Source organism: Furipterus horrens, unplaced genomic scaffold, assembly GCF_987537825.1.
Source record: "Furipterus horrens unplaced genomic scaffold, mFurHor1.1.pri manual_scaffold_4, whole genome shotgun sequence".
Taxonomy (NCBI): Eukaryota; Metazoa; Chordata; class Mammalia; order Chiroptera; family Furipteridae; genus Furipterus; species Furipterus horrens.
This window is the reverse complement of record NW_028327174.1, coordinates 65,701,000-65,714,755: the sequence shown is the minus strand read 5'-3', so window position 1 is coordinate 65,714,755 and position 13,756 is coordinate 65,701,000. Positions and strand designations below refer to the sequence as shown.

The 13,756-nt window shown below is 37.0% G+C and overlaps 1 protein-coding gene across 1 annotated transcript in view; it reads left to right on the top strand.

Moving 5' to 3' along the window:
* IL26 (interleukin 26) overlaps positions 1 to 12,793 on the top strand; it is a 28,540-nt gene extending 15,747 nt beyond the window's left edge. The window contains exons 4-5 of the mRNA XM_090275641.1: positions 12,548 to 12,613; positions 12,707 to 12,793. Coding sequence (XP_090131767.1) covers positions 12,548 to 12,613; positions 12,707 to 12,793 — 153 coding nt within the window. The remainder of the gene's footprint in view (positions 1 to 12,547; positions 12,614 to 12,706) is intronic.
* Positions 12,794 to 13,756: the final 963 nt, after the last annotated feature.

Here is a 13,756-nt window from a genome sequence, read left to right as displayed (position 1 = left end):
GTCATGTCCTTTCACGACAACATGCACAGCACGGTGTCCTACAACGGCGCAACCTCTGAGGCCTTCCCAGTCAGCAGCGGAGTAAAGCAGGGCTGCGTCCTCGCGCCTACGCTGTTCGGAATCTTCTTCTCCATGCTCCTCCAATACGCCTTTAAGGACTGCAGCGAGGGTGTCTTCATTCACACCAGATCCGATGGCAAGCTCTACAACCTGGCCCGTCTACGAGCCAAGACCAAAGTCAAAGAGGTGCTCATCCGTGAGATGCTCTTCGCCGACGACGCAGCTTTGACATCACACTCCGAAGAGGGACTCCAACAGCTAGTCACTTGCCTTTCCCATGCATGCAAGGAGTTCGGACTAGCCATCAGCCTGACGAAGACGAATGTTATGGCTCAAGGCACGGGGACTCCCCCATGCATCACCATCGACGGATACACCCTGGAGGTTGTCAACGACTTCACTTACCTCGGGTCCACCATCTCGAGCTCTCTGTCAGTCGACTTGGAGGTCAACCGGAGAATCGCCAGGGCAGCCACAGTTATGGCCAGACTGAACCGGCGAGCGTGGAACAATTCCAGCCTCACTGAGAAAACCAGACTGCGCATCTACCAAGCCTGCGTACTCAGCACTCTCCTCTATGGCAGCGAGACGTGGACCACCTACGCAAGGCACGAAAGGAAACTCAACAGCTTCCACATGAGGTGCCTGCGACGCGTCCTGCATGTCGCCTGGCAGGATAAGGTCCCCAACACCGAGGTGCTGAAGCGAGCCAATATGTGCAGTTTGCATGCAGTTCTTAGCGAGAGACGCCTCAGGTGGCTCGGCCATGTCAAAAGAATGGATGCAGGCCGTATCCCCAAAGACCTCCTCTACGGCGAGCTAGCAGAAGGCAAGAGGATGACAGGGCGCCCAAAACTGCGGTTCAAAGACATCTGCAAAAAGGACATGACACAATGCTCCATCAATCTCAACACATGGGAAGTACAAGCAGACGACCGCCTAGCCTGGAGGCTCGCGGTCAGGCAAGGTACGTCACGCGCGGAGGCTGCGCGCAACGAGGAGGCGGTCCAGAAAAGATCGAGGCGGAAGCAGCGTCAGCAGCAGCAACAACAGCCATCTGCCTTCACCTGTAACATGTGTGGCAGGGATTGTCACTCCCGAATCGGACTGCACAGTCATTCTCGGCGGTGCAGATAGACTCTCAAGAAGCTACGCCATCGTCTCTCGAGACGGACGGCTGCCGACGACATTTAAAGGGAAACCCTGGCTGGTTTGGCTCAGTGGATTGAGCGTCGGCCTGCGAGCTAAGTGTCGCTGGTTTGATCTTCCAGTCAGGGCACATCAGAGAAGGAAAACTCTGACTCCAAAAAACCTCCGCTGCCTTGCGGCATACCTCTTCAGGGGAAAGGCTAAGGGAGTAAACCCCGACAGAAAATCCGGAGCCGGAGTCCCTAAGGTGGTTTGACGTAGTAGTCAACACCGGCAACTCCTGCGGCGCACCTGAAGCCAAGCTGTATTGACTCTGTCTTTCCCTTTGGCCCTTCAGCTGCGAAGAGAGGGGGGGGTCTGCTGCATGGGCAACAGCAGACCCTCCATATCACCCTGCCCAGGCTCTGTAGCTTCAGCTTCACTGGAGAGGACATTCCAGCGTCATCAAAAGATGTCGATTCAACACGGGAGGAGACAGATATCGTGTCACTCACGAGCCGGACTGCACAACTATTCTCGGCGGTGCAGATAGACTCTTAAGAAGCTACACCATTGTCTCTCGAGACGGACGTCTGCCGACGATTTAAAGGGAATAGACATGTTTTGAGTAGAGTGTTTTATAATATCAATTAGATCTAGTTGTTACTGTTTCCCTTTTCTTCTTTCTACTTATCCTATCAGTTATTGACATCTCTGACATTAATAGTGGATTCCGTGATTTCTCCTTGAAGTCCTATGTGTATTCATCATAGAAGTTTATTTATTTTGAAATTCTGTTATTAGGTACATTAATGTTTATGATGGTAGTGTAATCTTGATGAATTGATCCTTTCATTGTTATATAATTACCCTTTATTCTGAAACCTTTTTCTGCTGCTAATAGAATCACTCCAGCATTCTTCCAATTAGTGTTAGCACAATATATCTTTTCCTATTCTTTTACTCTTATTTGTGCCTTTTGTTTAAAGTGAATTTATTGTAAGCAGCATATATTTATGTGTGTTTTTTTTTTTTTGAATCCACTCTGACACATTCTTTGTTTTGACATGTTTAGACCATTTACACTTAACGTAATTATCAATATATTTGGGGTTAAATCTACCCCTGTGCAGTTTGTCTTCTATTTATCCAGTCTTTGTTCCATTATCCTCTTTTTCTTTTTTTTTCTTGATTGATTTTTTTAAATGATTCCATTTTATCTTTGTTATTGACTCATCAGTTATAACTCTTTCAGGTTTTGCCATTTTTGAGACTCTTCTTTTTCTCTTGTGTGTAGAACCAGGTTTCTATTTGGTATCATCTTCTTTCTCTTTGAAAGATTTCACTTAGCATGTTTTGTAGCACAGTTCTATGATGATGAATTTGTTCAGATTTTTTATGTCAGAAAAAAGCCTTTAAGCTCCCTTCATTTTTGAAATTATATATTTTTTCTGATTGTAGAATTCTGGGTTGATAGTGTTCCTCCTTCCCCCCAATAATTTAAAGATGTTGCTCCACTATCTTCAGGCCTGCATTGTTTCTGACAAGAGATCTGTTCCCATTCTTCCTTTGTTCCTCTGTCACATTTTTTCCCCCTAGCTTTCAATTATGGTGTGGATTGGTGTAGTTTATGTTTCTTGTGCTTAGACTTAATTGAGATTCTTGCATCTGTAAGTTTTAGTTTTTATAAACTTTGGAAATTTTTTGGCCATCATTTATTTGGAATTTTTCTTCCATATCTTCTGTCTATTATCTTCTTGGAATTCCAACTGCGTATACATTAAGTCATTTGTAATTGTCCCATAGTTCAGTCCGTGTTTTTTAAGTCTTTTTCTGTGTTTCATTGTGGATAGTTTTTATTGTTACATCTTCAAGTTCACTAATCTTTTTTCTCTGCAGTTTAATTTGCTGTTAATCTCATTTGGTATATTTTTCATCTTAGACATTGTAAGTTTTACCTCTAGAAGTTCAAATTGATTTTTAAAATATTTTTCCATTTCTTTTCTTAACATGATCAATGTTTCCTGAAGCTTCTAGAAAATATAGAATAACTTATAGCTTCTCTTTTAACATTCTTCTCTGTAATTCTAAAATTTGTTTTAGTTCAATTACTTGATTTCTCTCCTCATTATGCGTTGTATTTTCCTGCTTTGTTGTGTGCCTGGTAATTTTTAATTGGATGTCAGACATTACAAATTATCTTATTAGGTCCTACATATTTTTGTATTCCTATAAATATTCTTGAACTTTATTTGGGGAGACAGTTAAATTGCTTGAAAAAAGTTTAATTTTTTTCAGATTTTAAGTTTTGTTAGGACCAAAACATTGTTTAGTGCTAATTTTCCCTCTTACTGAGTCAAAATATTTTGGTTAACTTTACCCAATTTCCTGTGAATTTTCATTTTCTTCTCCTTTTTCTTTTCCACCCCCTTTCTGCAATTTGTTTGTTAAAGAAATTGGGTCACTCTTTTAAAGAGTTTTCATAGTCTTTATTTTGCTGATTGTATTTTCATGGACTCATTTAATATATTCTTTTCTTTATTTCCCACACATTAGTAATTACTTATAGAGACTTGAGCAGGTTCAGGCTTATGTTTTGTCTAGATTACTCCAGAGGTAGTGAGTGCTGTGTACTTTCATTAAGAGACACATAATATATGGCATGCATTTTTATGATTTTCACAGTCAGTGATAATTATTGTCTAGATTTATTTATAAGGCATTGCAAAATGATATATTAAAAAGTCTATTATACTTTATTTGTAAGTGGAGGTAATCTAAAACAGAACTTATCTATTACTAATCTATTTGTCTGTCCAAAGAATTTGTCGTGTAAGAAAGGCAGAAAACATATTTAATTTTTTTTTATTTACCAAATGTCAATGTTATTAATTTTCTTATATTCTTACAAGGTTTTCAATGAGTTGTTATTTTCTCTTTGTTTCATTATTAACTCATGAACTTAAATTATTTTTTATTTTTGAGAAACCTTATTTCTGTAAGAAATCTGCCTTTTGGGTTTCTTTGTGAATCCACTAAGACTGAAATCTTCTTTATCACTCTTAAGAAACAGCACCATGATAATTACCATGAGAGACCTAAGGTCTGAAGTCTCCACTGTATTTGAATGTCATCTCATTATTTCTGGTAACATTCTCAGCATTTTGCACCACCTAATAAAATATTATATTTTTAAATAGTCTAGGGTAATTTAGATAGTATAATTATTCAAAAAAATTAGTTATGAGTAATATAAAATTCCTTTATTTTTATTATCTGCTAGCCATGGTATTTGCCTAAATGGTATTTTGGAAGTTTACCTATTTATATGTAGGAATACATTTTAATGCTTCTTTTTTTTTTTAATGTTTTTTATTGATTATATTGTTACAACAGTTCCAATTTTCTCCCCTTTGTTCCCCTCCACCCAGCACCCCCCTCCCCCAGCAATCCCCCCCAAGTCCATACCCCTGGTTCATAAAAATTGACTATCCCCCCCCTCTCAAATATTAGGACCCTTTGTAATCTTGTAAAGGACAATGGGCGAAGGTCTCAAGCTCCTCTAGCTGCTTCAAGCTGGACATGGTCGTCGTCCTACCTACCCTTGGGTCCAGAAAACCCTAATAAGAGTGGGGGTGTGGAGGGGAGGGTGGCCTTCCCACATGGGGAAGGATCGTGCAGACTCCAGGTCAGTTGGCTGTCTCCGGTCAACGGCGTGCTTGGTTTAACAGGCTGGTGTCCTTGTTGTGTTCTGGGGGCAACAGATTTGGCGAAAAGGGTTAAAAGACATCATTCAATCCATAACTACTAGATGACAAAAGGCAGGGATTAATTTTTCAATGTTCCATATTAGGGAAAACAAAACAAAAAAAAAAGGCTTCTTTGTAAGAAGGTGTGCTAGGCACATCTCGCCTGTCCAAAACACTTTTGCCCATTATACTTAGTTTGGGCTGAGGTAAATAGTTTAGGTTTTTCCCCCTCTCAGACCTCTGGGCCTTTTCTGTCCAAGCCATTAGGATAGAAAAGAGAAACCCGTTTTAAAGTGAAGCCCACAGACCACCCCATTCTTCCCCAACCCAGCCATTTAGTTCAGCCAAACCGTTGAGTCTCAGGAGGCAGCGCTGCAGAGAGGATTAAGTGAGGTTTATGCGTACAGATAATCACTCAGGTAATGCGATCATAGGCTTATGTCCTTTGAAAACAAAAAACACGTGTTAATTTATGTAACATAACCCGCAAACAAGTCTCTAAATCTGGAGAAGAAACTTTTAAGACGGTTAGTTGCCCTGTTTTATACTCTACTACTGATCATTGTGATTTTCCTTGAATAATAATTTTTCTCCCTAAGGTTACCCTCCTTGTCTTTAAAGGGACTACATTAAGTCCATTTTTAATTTATCCTGTTCGTTTGCATAAACATAACAAGAGCAGCAAATGATCATTTTAATGCTTCTTATAGAACTAAAATACTCTCAGACTTTACAGGGAACTAATAGTTGCTAAATTGAATTTATATAATAATTTGCCTAATTGCTAATAATCAAAGTTGAAACTGAAAAAAAAGTACATCAGTTTTCAAGATTTTATCATAGACTTTAATTAACATTTTGAGAGCCTGAATAGTAATTGGTAATTAAAGAGATGCATTTCTTTATATTGTGTGTAATTAACTTCAAGTCTGATAAGTCTTAGCAAATAGAATATTTGTGTCTCCGTTTCCTGGAGTGTGTTTCATAAGTAATTGCAACTAACTTATCAACTTGTAAAGCATTATTAATTATTTATCTTTGTAATTTCAAATATTTTAAAATTGCAATTTGTTGAACTGATTAAACTAGAAGTGGGATGTGAGACCAACCCTGTTTTATTCTTTTATCAATTGCAAAGTCCAAATCTTGTCTTCAACAATACCAGTAATCTCATCTCATGGTTGGTGGAAGAATTAAATGATATAATACATCAAAGTGCTTAGCGTGTTATAGTTCTGCAAAACTGTTATTATCTTTTCTTATTACATTTCATAAACAGAACACTAGTTTTTTCTAATTACATTTTCTCAACCATTTCCAGAAGAGTGATTCTCCAAACAATCAAATACCCTTTTAGTATCTATTGTTAATGTTAACTTGCATTATGGGTATAATTTATAGTGGCATTTTAATTTAAAGAAAAAGAGATCATGTATGAGTAATTGGTTTTAATCTTGGTAAAGATATTTTTTAATTATATTGTAGAATCTCTTTGCTGACAAATTTATTTCTTCATTAGTGATATGTAACATCTCTGTCAAAGTTATGGGGCACAGCTCTATCACTTCATGTGCAAAATTGCATGCACTTATTCTTTTTATTGAAATATAGTTGATGTATAACATTATATTAGTTTCAGATGTACAACATAATATTTGATATTTGTTTCAATTGTGAAATGATCACCATAATAAGTCTAGTAACATCCATGCATGGACTCATTCTGATGAATGATAATTATGCTGAGAATAAAAAAAAAAATTCAATAAAGTTATCCTACCCCTGGTATCTCTCTTTATTTAAGGTATTTAGAAACTCTTTCTAGTTTTTTCCATGGTTGGAACATGGGGAAATCTTTTATGAGGGTCTAAGATAACTGGAGGTAAGTGAGGTTATATATACTTATGTATAGCAAATGATTCTGTTAATTATAAAGAATACAAAAATAGAATAATACTTTTGTGATATATATTTTCTTAGGTATTGGATATCTGTCTTTTGCTTTTTTAAAATTAAATGTCTGGTTATGAACATGCTTTTGAAGAGAGACACTGGCTAATAGTTTATTCATTCTTTCCTCCTTCATGCAGCCTAATTGGTTGCAACATAGTTATATTTTCTTCTAATAATGCTAATTTAAATTTTTTCTTTCTAAGTTTCTTATAAACCTGTCTGGTCTCAGTAGTTTTGTGTTAATGTCCTAGTGCCCACATTTTTGCTAAGCTAGCATAAAATTTTTAAAAATCTGTTTTCAAAATAAGCTAAACTGATATACTTTTCTCAATTGTATTTTTAAATGCACCTAGAAAATATTTGTAAGACTTTACATGAAAAACTCCAAAAAGTTAATAAGAGTTGCTACAAAACCTACATCTGCTGCCATACAATAAAATAAAATTAGTTTAATCTTTAATGCCTTCTCTATCACTTACATTTTTGGGGTAAAAAGTTTTAGGAAACTAAGGTCATGGCCAAAGTTGAAACTGTCTTAACCATGAAGCTTAACTAAATAAAATAAAATAAAATAACAGCAAAAAACAAACCAAAAACCTTAAACAAAACAAAACAAAACAAAACAAAAAGGGATGTTTATAATCAGTTGTTTGTGGAGGTAAATAAAATATATAAGATATTACATTTGATTTTATACTCCTTTAATGGTTGTAAGAATATGGCATATATTTATAATAGGAGATAATATAATAAAACTCTTTTGCAGAAAGGATTAAGGTTGTTTTGTGTAAGAACACAGTATGAGTAATTAATTCTCTGAGAGATGATATATGGAGAGCCGACCCGTGTATTTCATTTTCCCAGAATTTTCAGTGGAAAAGGATTTTTAATTTTCACTTTAACTATCATACACATTAGAAATTTGAATGAGTTTTCAACTACATGAGGACATTGGGGACACAAATTAAGGATTGTGTTATTTGTTTATCCAATTGTTTTAAACAGAGTTCTGATGCTCATTAATGCCTAGGACATGCTTCAAACTATTATTAAACCAGTGTCCTGAAACTGTAAGCTGATGCTTGCATTTCATTCATAGAATGAAATTCTATTAGTAAACACACATTTGTTGAGTATTTAGTATTTGCTGAACACGATTCAAGGTGCTGGGGATTCAACAAAGACGGACAGGTATCTCTGTCCTCATAGAACTCCTTGAAAATGCTCTCGGCCGATTTCAGCTAGTCTCAGGTCGTGGCAGGTGCTGGGAAGGGGGCGCACAGGAGGATGTGCTGCAGCCCAGATGGAGGTTGAGGGCTGAGCCACAGGTAATTGAGTTGGGATTTTAGCTGACCCCTGAGGATGTTTAAATCACCTCTACTCTCTCCAGCCTTGGAGCATCATGCGTCCTCTGCCTACTTGTCCCTTGTCCCTGCTCCTTCCACTCCATCTTTTCCTGCAGGATGCAATTCACTTGTTTTCTCCTTCTGGGATTCCACAGTTGGATTGCTTTTTTCCTGTCTCCCAGAGAAGCTGTGTTGTTTTTTAATCACAGTATTTATCACATAGTATTGTAATTTTGCATCACTGCCTGTCTCAGTAGATGAGCTATCTTTTGCGCCCTAAGGCACTTTTCATCATGTTAGGATACTTTTATAAATCAGTGCCTCATGGGCAGCAATGCCATTGTATGCCTAGCATATGAGAAATACAGATCAAAATGTATTGACCTAATGATGAATGATTAAGCCTTGTGTTTGTTATTGTGTGACTGTCTCACACCTGCCTTTGAGCTGGTCCCTAGTTATTCCAGCCTTACTAAGAAACTGCCTTTAGTCTATATCATATCTTCTTTGCTTGAGTTTGTCAAATAATTCAGAACTTCTTACAATACAACTGCCCAACCTTTGTTGTGTATTCTGTTTTCAGCAAATGCACCTATACACTGAAATATAAAGTAAAAGGAACCGTTCTTTTATAAAACTCTCCTTTCAAACAATGTGGTTGGAATCATGGTAGTAAAATCAGGTCTGTAGACATGTTGACAGACCACAGTCAGGAAAATGAGAACCTTCTGGGTCAGAGCTTTACCAGGGGTCATTTATAGTAAATGAAGCTCAAGGCACCAGAAAGCCTCCTATAAACCAGCAGAGCTCTAGTGGCATCACTACTACTAGTAAATGTTTGTTTGTTTATTCCCAAATCTTGTTTATCTCCTTTTCTACTCTCCTTGCTCTACTTTGGGTAGCATTGCCCTCGATGGAGTGAGGGCAGAAGGCTTTATGCACTTCCCACTCTGCTGTGGGATGCACCGCTGATGAAGTGTCCTGGGCAGAGGGTATAGCCTGAATGATACTTCACTTTTGTAATGCCCAGGATTTGGTTGGCTTCTTTGGTTTCCCACTTTCAGTGCTAAATCTTTAAATCCTAACACTTGCCTATTTAATTTTGTGCCATGTGACTTGAGTCTTCTGTGCCTTATAGTTGACCCTCGCATCTGCGAACTTTGATATGGTGTCTCAGAATTAGACAAATGTTGATTCTCTTTTTTACTGAGTCTCCCTTTTTTCCATTTGCAAGATTTGGGCCAATTACTTTTATGTTAGATAATTTTAGGCTAGAATTTTAACCAAGCTCCTGATTTATAAAATAATGGGCAGACTTCTGTAAATTCTCTCCATACTCACTATCTTAGCTGACACTAGGTTTGATATTTCTAGAATTTTCTTTTGTAGTTCCAATCTGAAAAACAAATGAACAAAGAGAACAAAACACACATATGCATTCCTCGCATACCACATGTGGGGTTTCTTCTTTTGTTTATTATCACATTGTCCATTTTCAGGTTGAAATCTCTCTCTCTCTGCTGATCAGCTCCGTCTTTAAAAGCCATTCCTGACATTTCCTCTTGTATAATGTAGAGCAGAGATCTTTGAGCTAATCTCACTTTAAAATTGGATTTTGAAGGTTTTCAACAATTGGCTTAGTTGGAATATCTTTTTCAAGTTATGCTGTTTTATTTTTTAGCATAATATAGTGCTTTTAAATACAGACTCTAGAGTTAGAATACTTGGGTTTGGCCTCAGCTCTTTCACTTAGTGTGTGAACATAGGCAGAATATTAACTTCCATGGTTCAGTTCCCCAATCTGCAAAATGAGGGTAATAACAGTACCTACCTCAGAGGGTTGTTGTGAGAACTGAATGAATTAATACAACTAAAGCCTTCAGATTAGTGCCTGACATAGAACTAACATATTACACGTTGACCGTTACTAGTTTTACCTAACCATCTTCTCCATATTTCTGCCTTCACTTCAAGGGGAATTGGATAAAGAAGAGAGCTCCTGAAATGCTGAACTTTAACCTTCTTACATTGATCCTGTGTTTTGTTAATTTTTCTATCTACAACTATTTTAAAATATGTTTTTTATTGTATTCTTTCCCCTTACCATTCATCCTCCTTACGCTCCCCTCCCACCCACAAGTACCACACTGTTCTTCACTAACTTCCTTGCTCATCATTATGTCTTTAGTGCCTAACAGATGGCCTGACACATAGTAGAACTTTGGGGAATGTTTCTTTAAAGGAATGACTGAATTCTTTCTGACTGTATTCTCTGATATTGACCACCAATGTCCTGGGTCTGTCATGCATAGCTTTGGCCTCACAAGACTGGCCTGGGTTGAAATGTCCTGTTCTTAATTCAGGGCTCTTATCACAGGGAGGTCCAGCCCTGTGCTTGTGAATCCCACAGACTGAACCTTAATCTGAGTACTCTTGGTCTGCAGCTCTTTTGTACTGGATCATCAAAGCCCCTTTCACAATGGGGATCTCTCTTTATTCAGGGTCTGACCTGAAGGCAATGTGATGACACCATCACCACTTTTAGGCCGAAAAACAGCATTCAGGATATAGCTGTCAAGTCATTTCAGTTATACTCTCTTGATAAGAAAAAGAGCCTGAATGCTGTCCCTGTACCCACTTCTCCTCTTTGCATTCTCACCTAAAGGGACCTGTTAGTTGACATTGGCCATGTTTCATTTGTTGTAATAGATGTTGTCATTTAGCTGCTTCCATTTCATGAGTTTTAATTGTTATCTTTATTGATATGCCCAACACTATTTTACCACTAGGTTAGGACCTTCTGTGACACCTTGTGTGATTGATAACCTATTTGGACTTTGGTTTCCTTTCCTATAAATTGAGAAGAATTGCCCTATACAATCTCCTTGGTTTATTCCAGAGCTAAGGTTTTATGAGTAAAAACTAAATAGATAATTTAGATATATTCACTTTTTTCCTTCCTTTCCTATTCTCTAGTTAACTCGAAGGAAATTTGTGGGAGAATAGAAGGTGATGTTAATTTCTTCCTACATATCTCCTAGGCAATTTTATGCTCAGATAGGATTTGAAAATTCACCTTTTCAAAGGAGACTGGTAGTTTCCTCTGGCCAGACTACAGGAAATTAGCCTTCTCCTTTTCTTAATTTAGAAATTCATATTAATTTATTGGTCAATTTCTCCTGACAGTTGACACCTGAATATTGTACTGTGTAATGTACATAACAGTCAGGGTGATTTTTCAAAGTGTAAAAATGTTTTTGTCCTTCTTACATCCCCCATGCTACCCACATCTCCGTTGTTCAGTTGCTCCAGCCTTTCTTACTTTCTTTCTTTCTTTCTTTCTTTCTTTCTTTCTTTCTTTCTTTCTTTCTTTCTTTCTTTCTTTCTCTTTCTTTCTTTCTTTCTTTCTTTCTTTCTTTCTTTCTTTCTTTCTTTCTTTCTTTCTTTCTTTCTTTCTTTCTTTCTTTCTTTCTTTCTTTCTTTCTTTCTTTCTTTCTTTCTTTCTTTCTTCTTTCTTTCTTTCTTTTTCTTTCTTTCTTTTTCTTTCTTTCTTTCTTTCTTTCTTTCTTTCTTTCTTTCTTTCTTTCTTTCTTTCTTTCTTTCTTTCTCTCTCTCTCTCTCTCTCTCTCTCTCTCTCTCTCTCTCTCTCTCTTTCTTCTTTCTTTCTTCTTTCTTTCTTTCTTTCTTTCTTTCTTTCTTTCTTTCTTTCTTTCTTTCTTTCTTTCTTTCTTTCTTTCTTTCTTTCTTTCTTCCTTCCTTCCTTCCTCCCTCCCTCCCTCCCTCCCTCCCTCCCTTCCTTCCTTCCTTCCTTCTCTTCTCTTTCTCTCTCTCTCTCTTTCTAGAAAGAACCTACTTAGCCTTTCCTGCCTCAGGGCCTTTGACACTTTTCCCTCATCCTGAATTATGCTTTCCTGTGCATCCTCCTCATCTGCCTCCATCTTTCTTTAGCTCCTTGTATAGCTGGCTCATTTTCATTTTTCAGATCTTAATTTAAATATTGTTCTTCAAGAGAGCCCTCTCTGAGCCATTGAAAGTAGGTCATTCCTGTAAATCTCTATCATAGAGTCTTGTGCATTACAGACACAGCTTTAACTGTATTTTATAAACTTTAATTTTTGTTTCTTTTCTTATTTATCTGCATCCACCACAAAACTGTAAACTCTGTGAGGACAGAGGCCATGCATTATTTATTTCTAGTTCATATCCATACCCATAAATTTATGCCTACTCAATAAATGCTTAGTGAATCAATGAAAGAGTGTTTTTAGTACCTCTTTAACATTTTATTGGTATTTGCTGTTGATTTCTTAGATATCCTGTGCTTTGTCAGCTAGAGAGGTGAAATCCATTACCAAGATAAAAAGAACATTTTATGGGGTAAGTATTCCAAATCCTTGTTTTTGAATAATTTGTTTTGTTTTGTTTTAAATCTGAAAGATTTCTGCTTTTATATCTCTACTTTATCTGCAGATTGGAAACAGAGGAATCTATAAAGCCATCGCTGAACTGGATATTCTTCTTTCCTGGATTAAACAATTCCTGGAAAGTATTAAGTAAATGCAAGAAATCAAGTGCATTCATTTGATTTTTACTTTGAAATATAATGAGAACAACTATCAATAAATTTATAAGTATATTTCTTTTTAAAATTTTGTGTGTAGTACTGACATCAATTTAGATTCAGAATAGAGAAATTTGACAAAATAAAGTTTGAGTGCTTTCATTCTGAACATGTTTTGTTATCCTCAAGCACATTGAATAAATTTATTTTATTTTTTAAAGTATTTTTTATTGATTATGCTGTACACTAGTCCCAATGTTTTTCCCTTTGCTCCCTCTTCCTAGTACATCCCTTCCCTCCAGCAATCCCACCCCCTTTAGTTCATGTCCATGGGTCATGCATATAAGTTCTTTGGCTTCACCCTTTTCTATATTATTCTTAACTCTCCCCTGTCTATTTTGTACCAACTGATTATGCTTCTTAGTCCCTGCACCATTTCCTCATTTTTCCTCCTTCCCCCTCCCAACTGATAACCCTGCAAATAATCCCCACACCTATGATTCTGTTCCTATCCTGGTTGTTTCCTTAGTTTGTTTTATTTTTAGTTTTTAGATTCAGTTGTTGACAGTTGTGAGTTTGATGTCATTTTAATGTTCATAGTGTTGATCTTTTTCTTAAATAAGTCCCTTTGACATTTCATATAATAATGGCTTGGTGATGATGAACTCCTTTAGCTTTACCTTGTCCTTCCATTCCCAAAGATAGCTTTGCTGGATAGAGTAGTCTTGGTTGTAGGTTCTTGCTTTTCATTACATTGAGTAATTCTTGTCAGTCCCTTCTTGCCTGAAAAGTTTTCTTTGAGAAATCAGCTGATAGTCTTATAGGCACCCCATTTGAAGGTAACTCTCTGCTTTTCTCTTGCTGCTTTTAAGATTCTCTCTTTATTATTAACCTTTGGCATTTTAATTATGTGTCTTGGTGTGGTCCTCTTTGGGTCTAGCTTGTTGGGGACCCTCTGT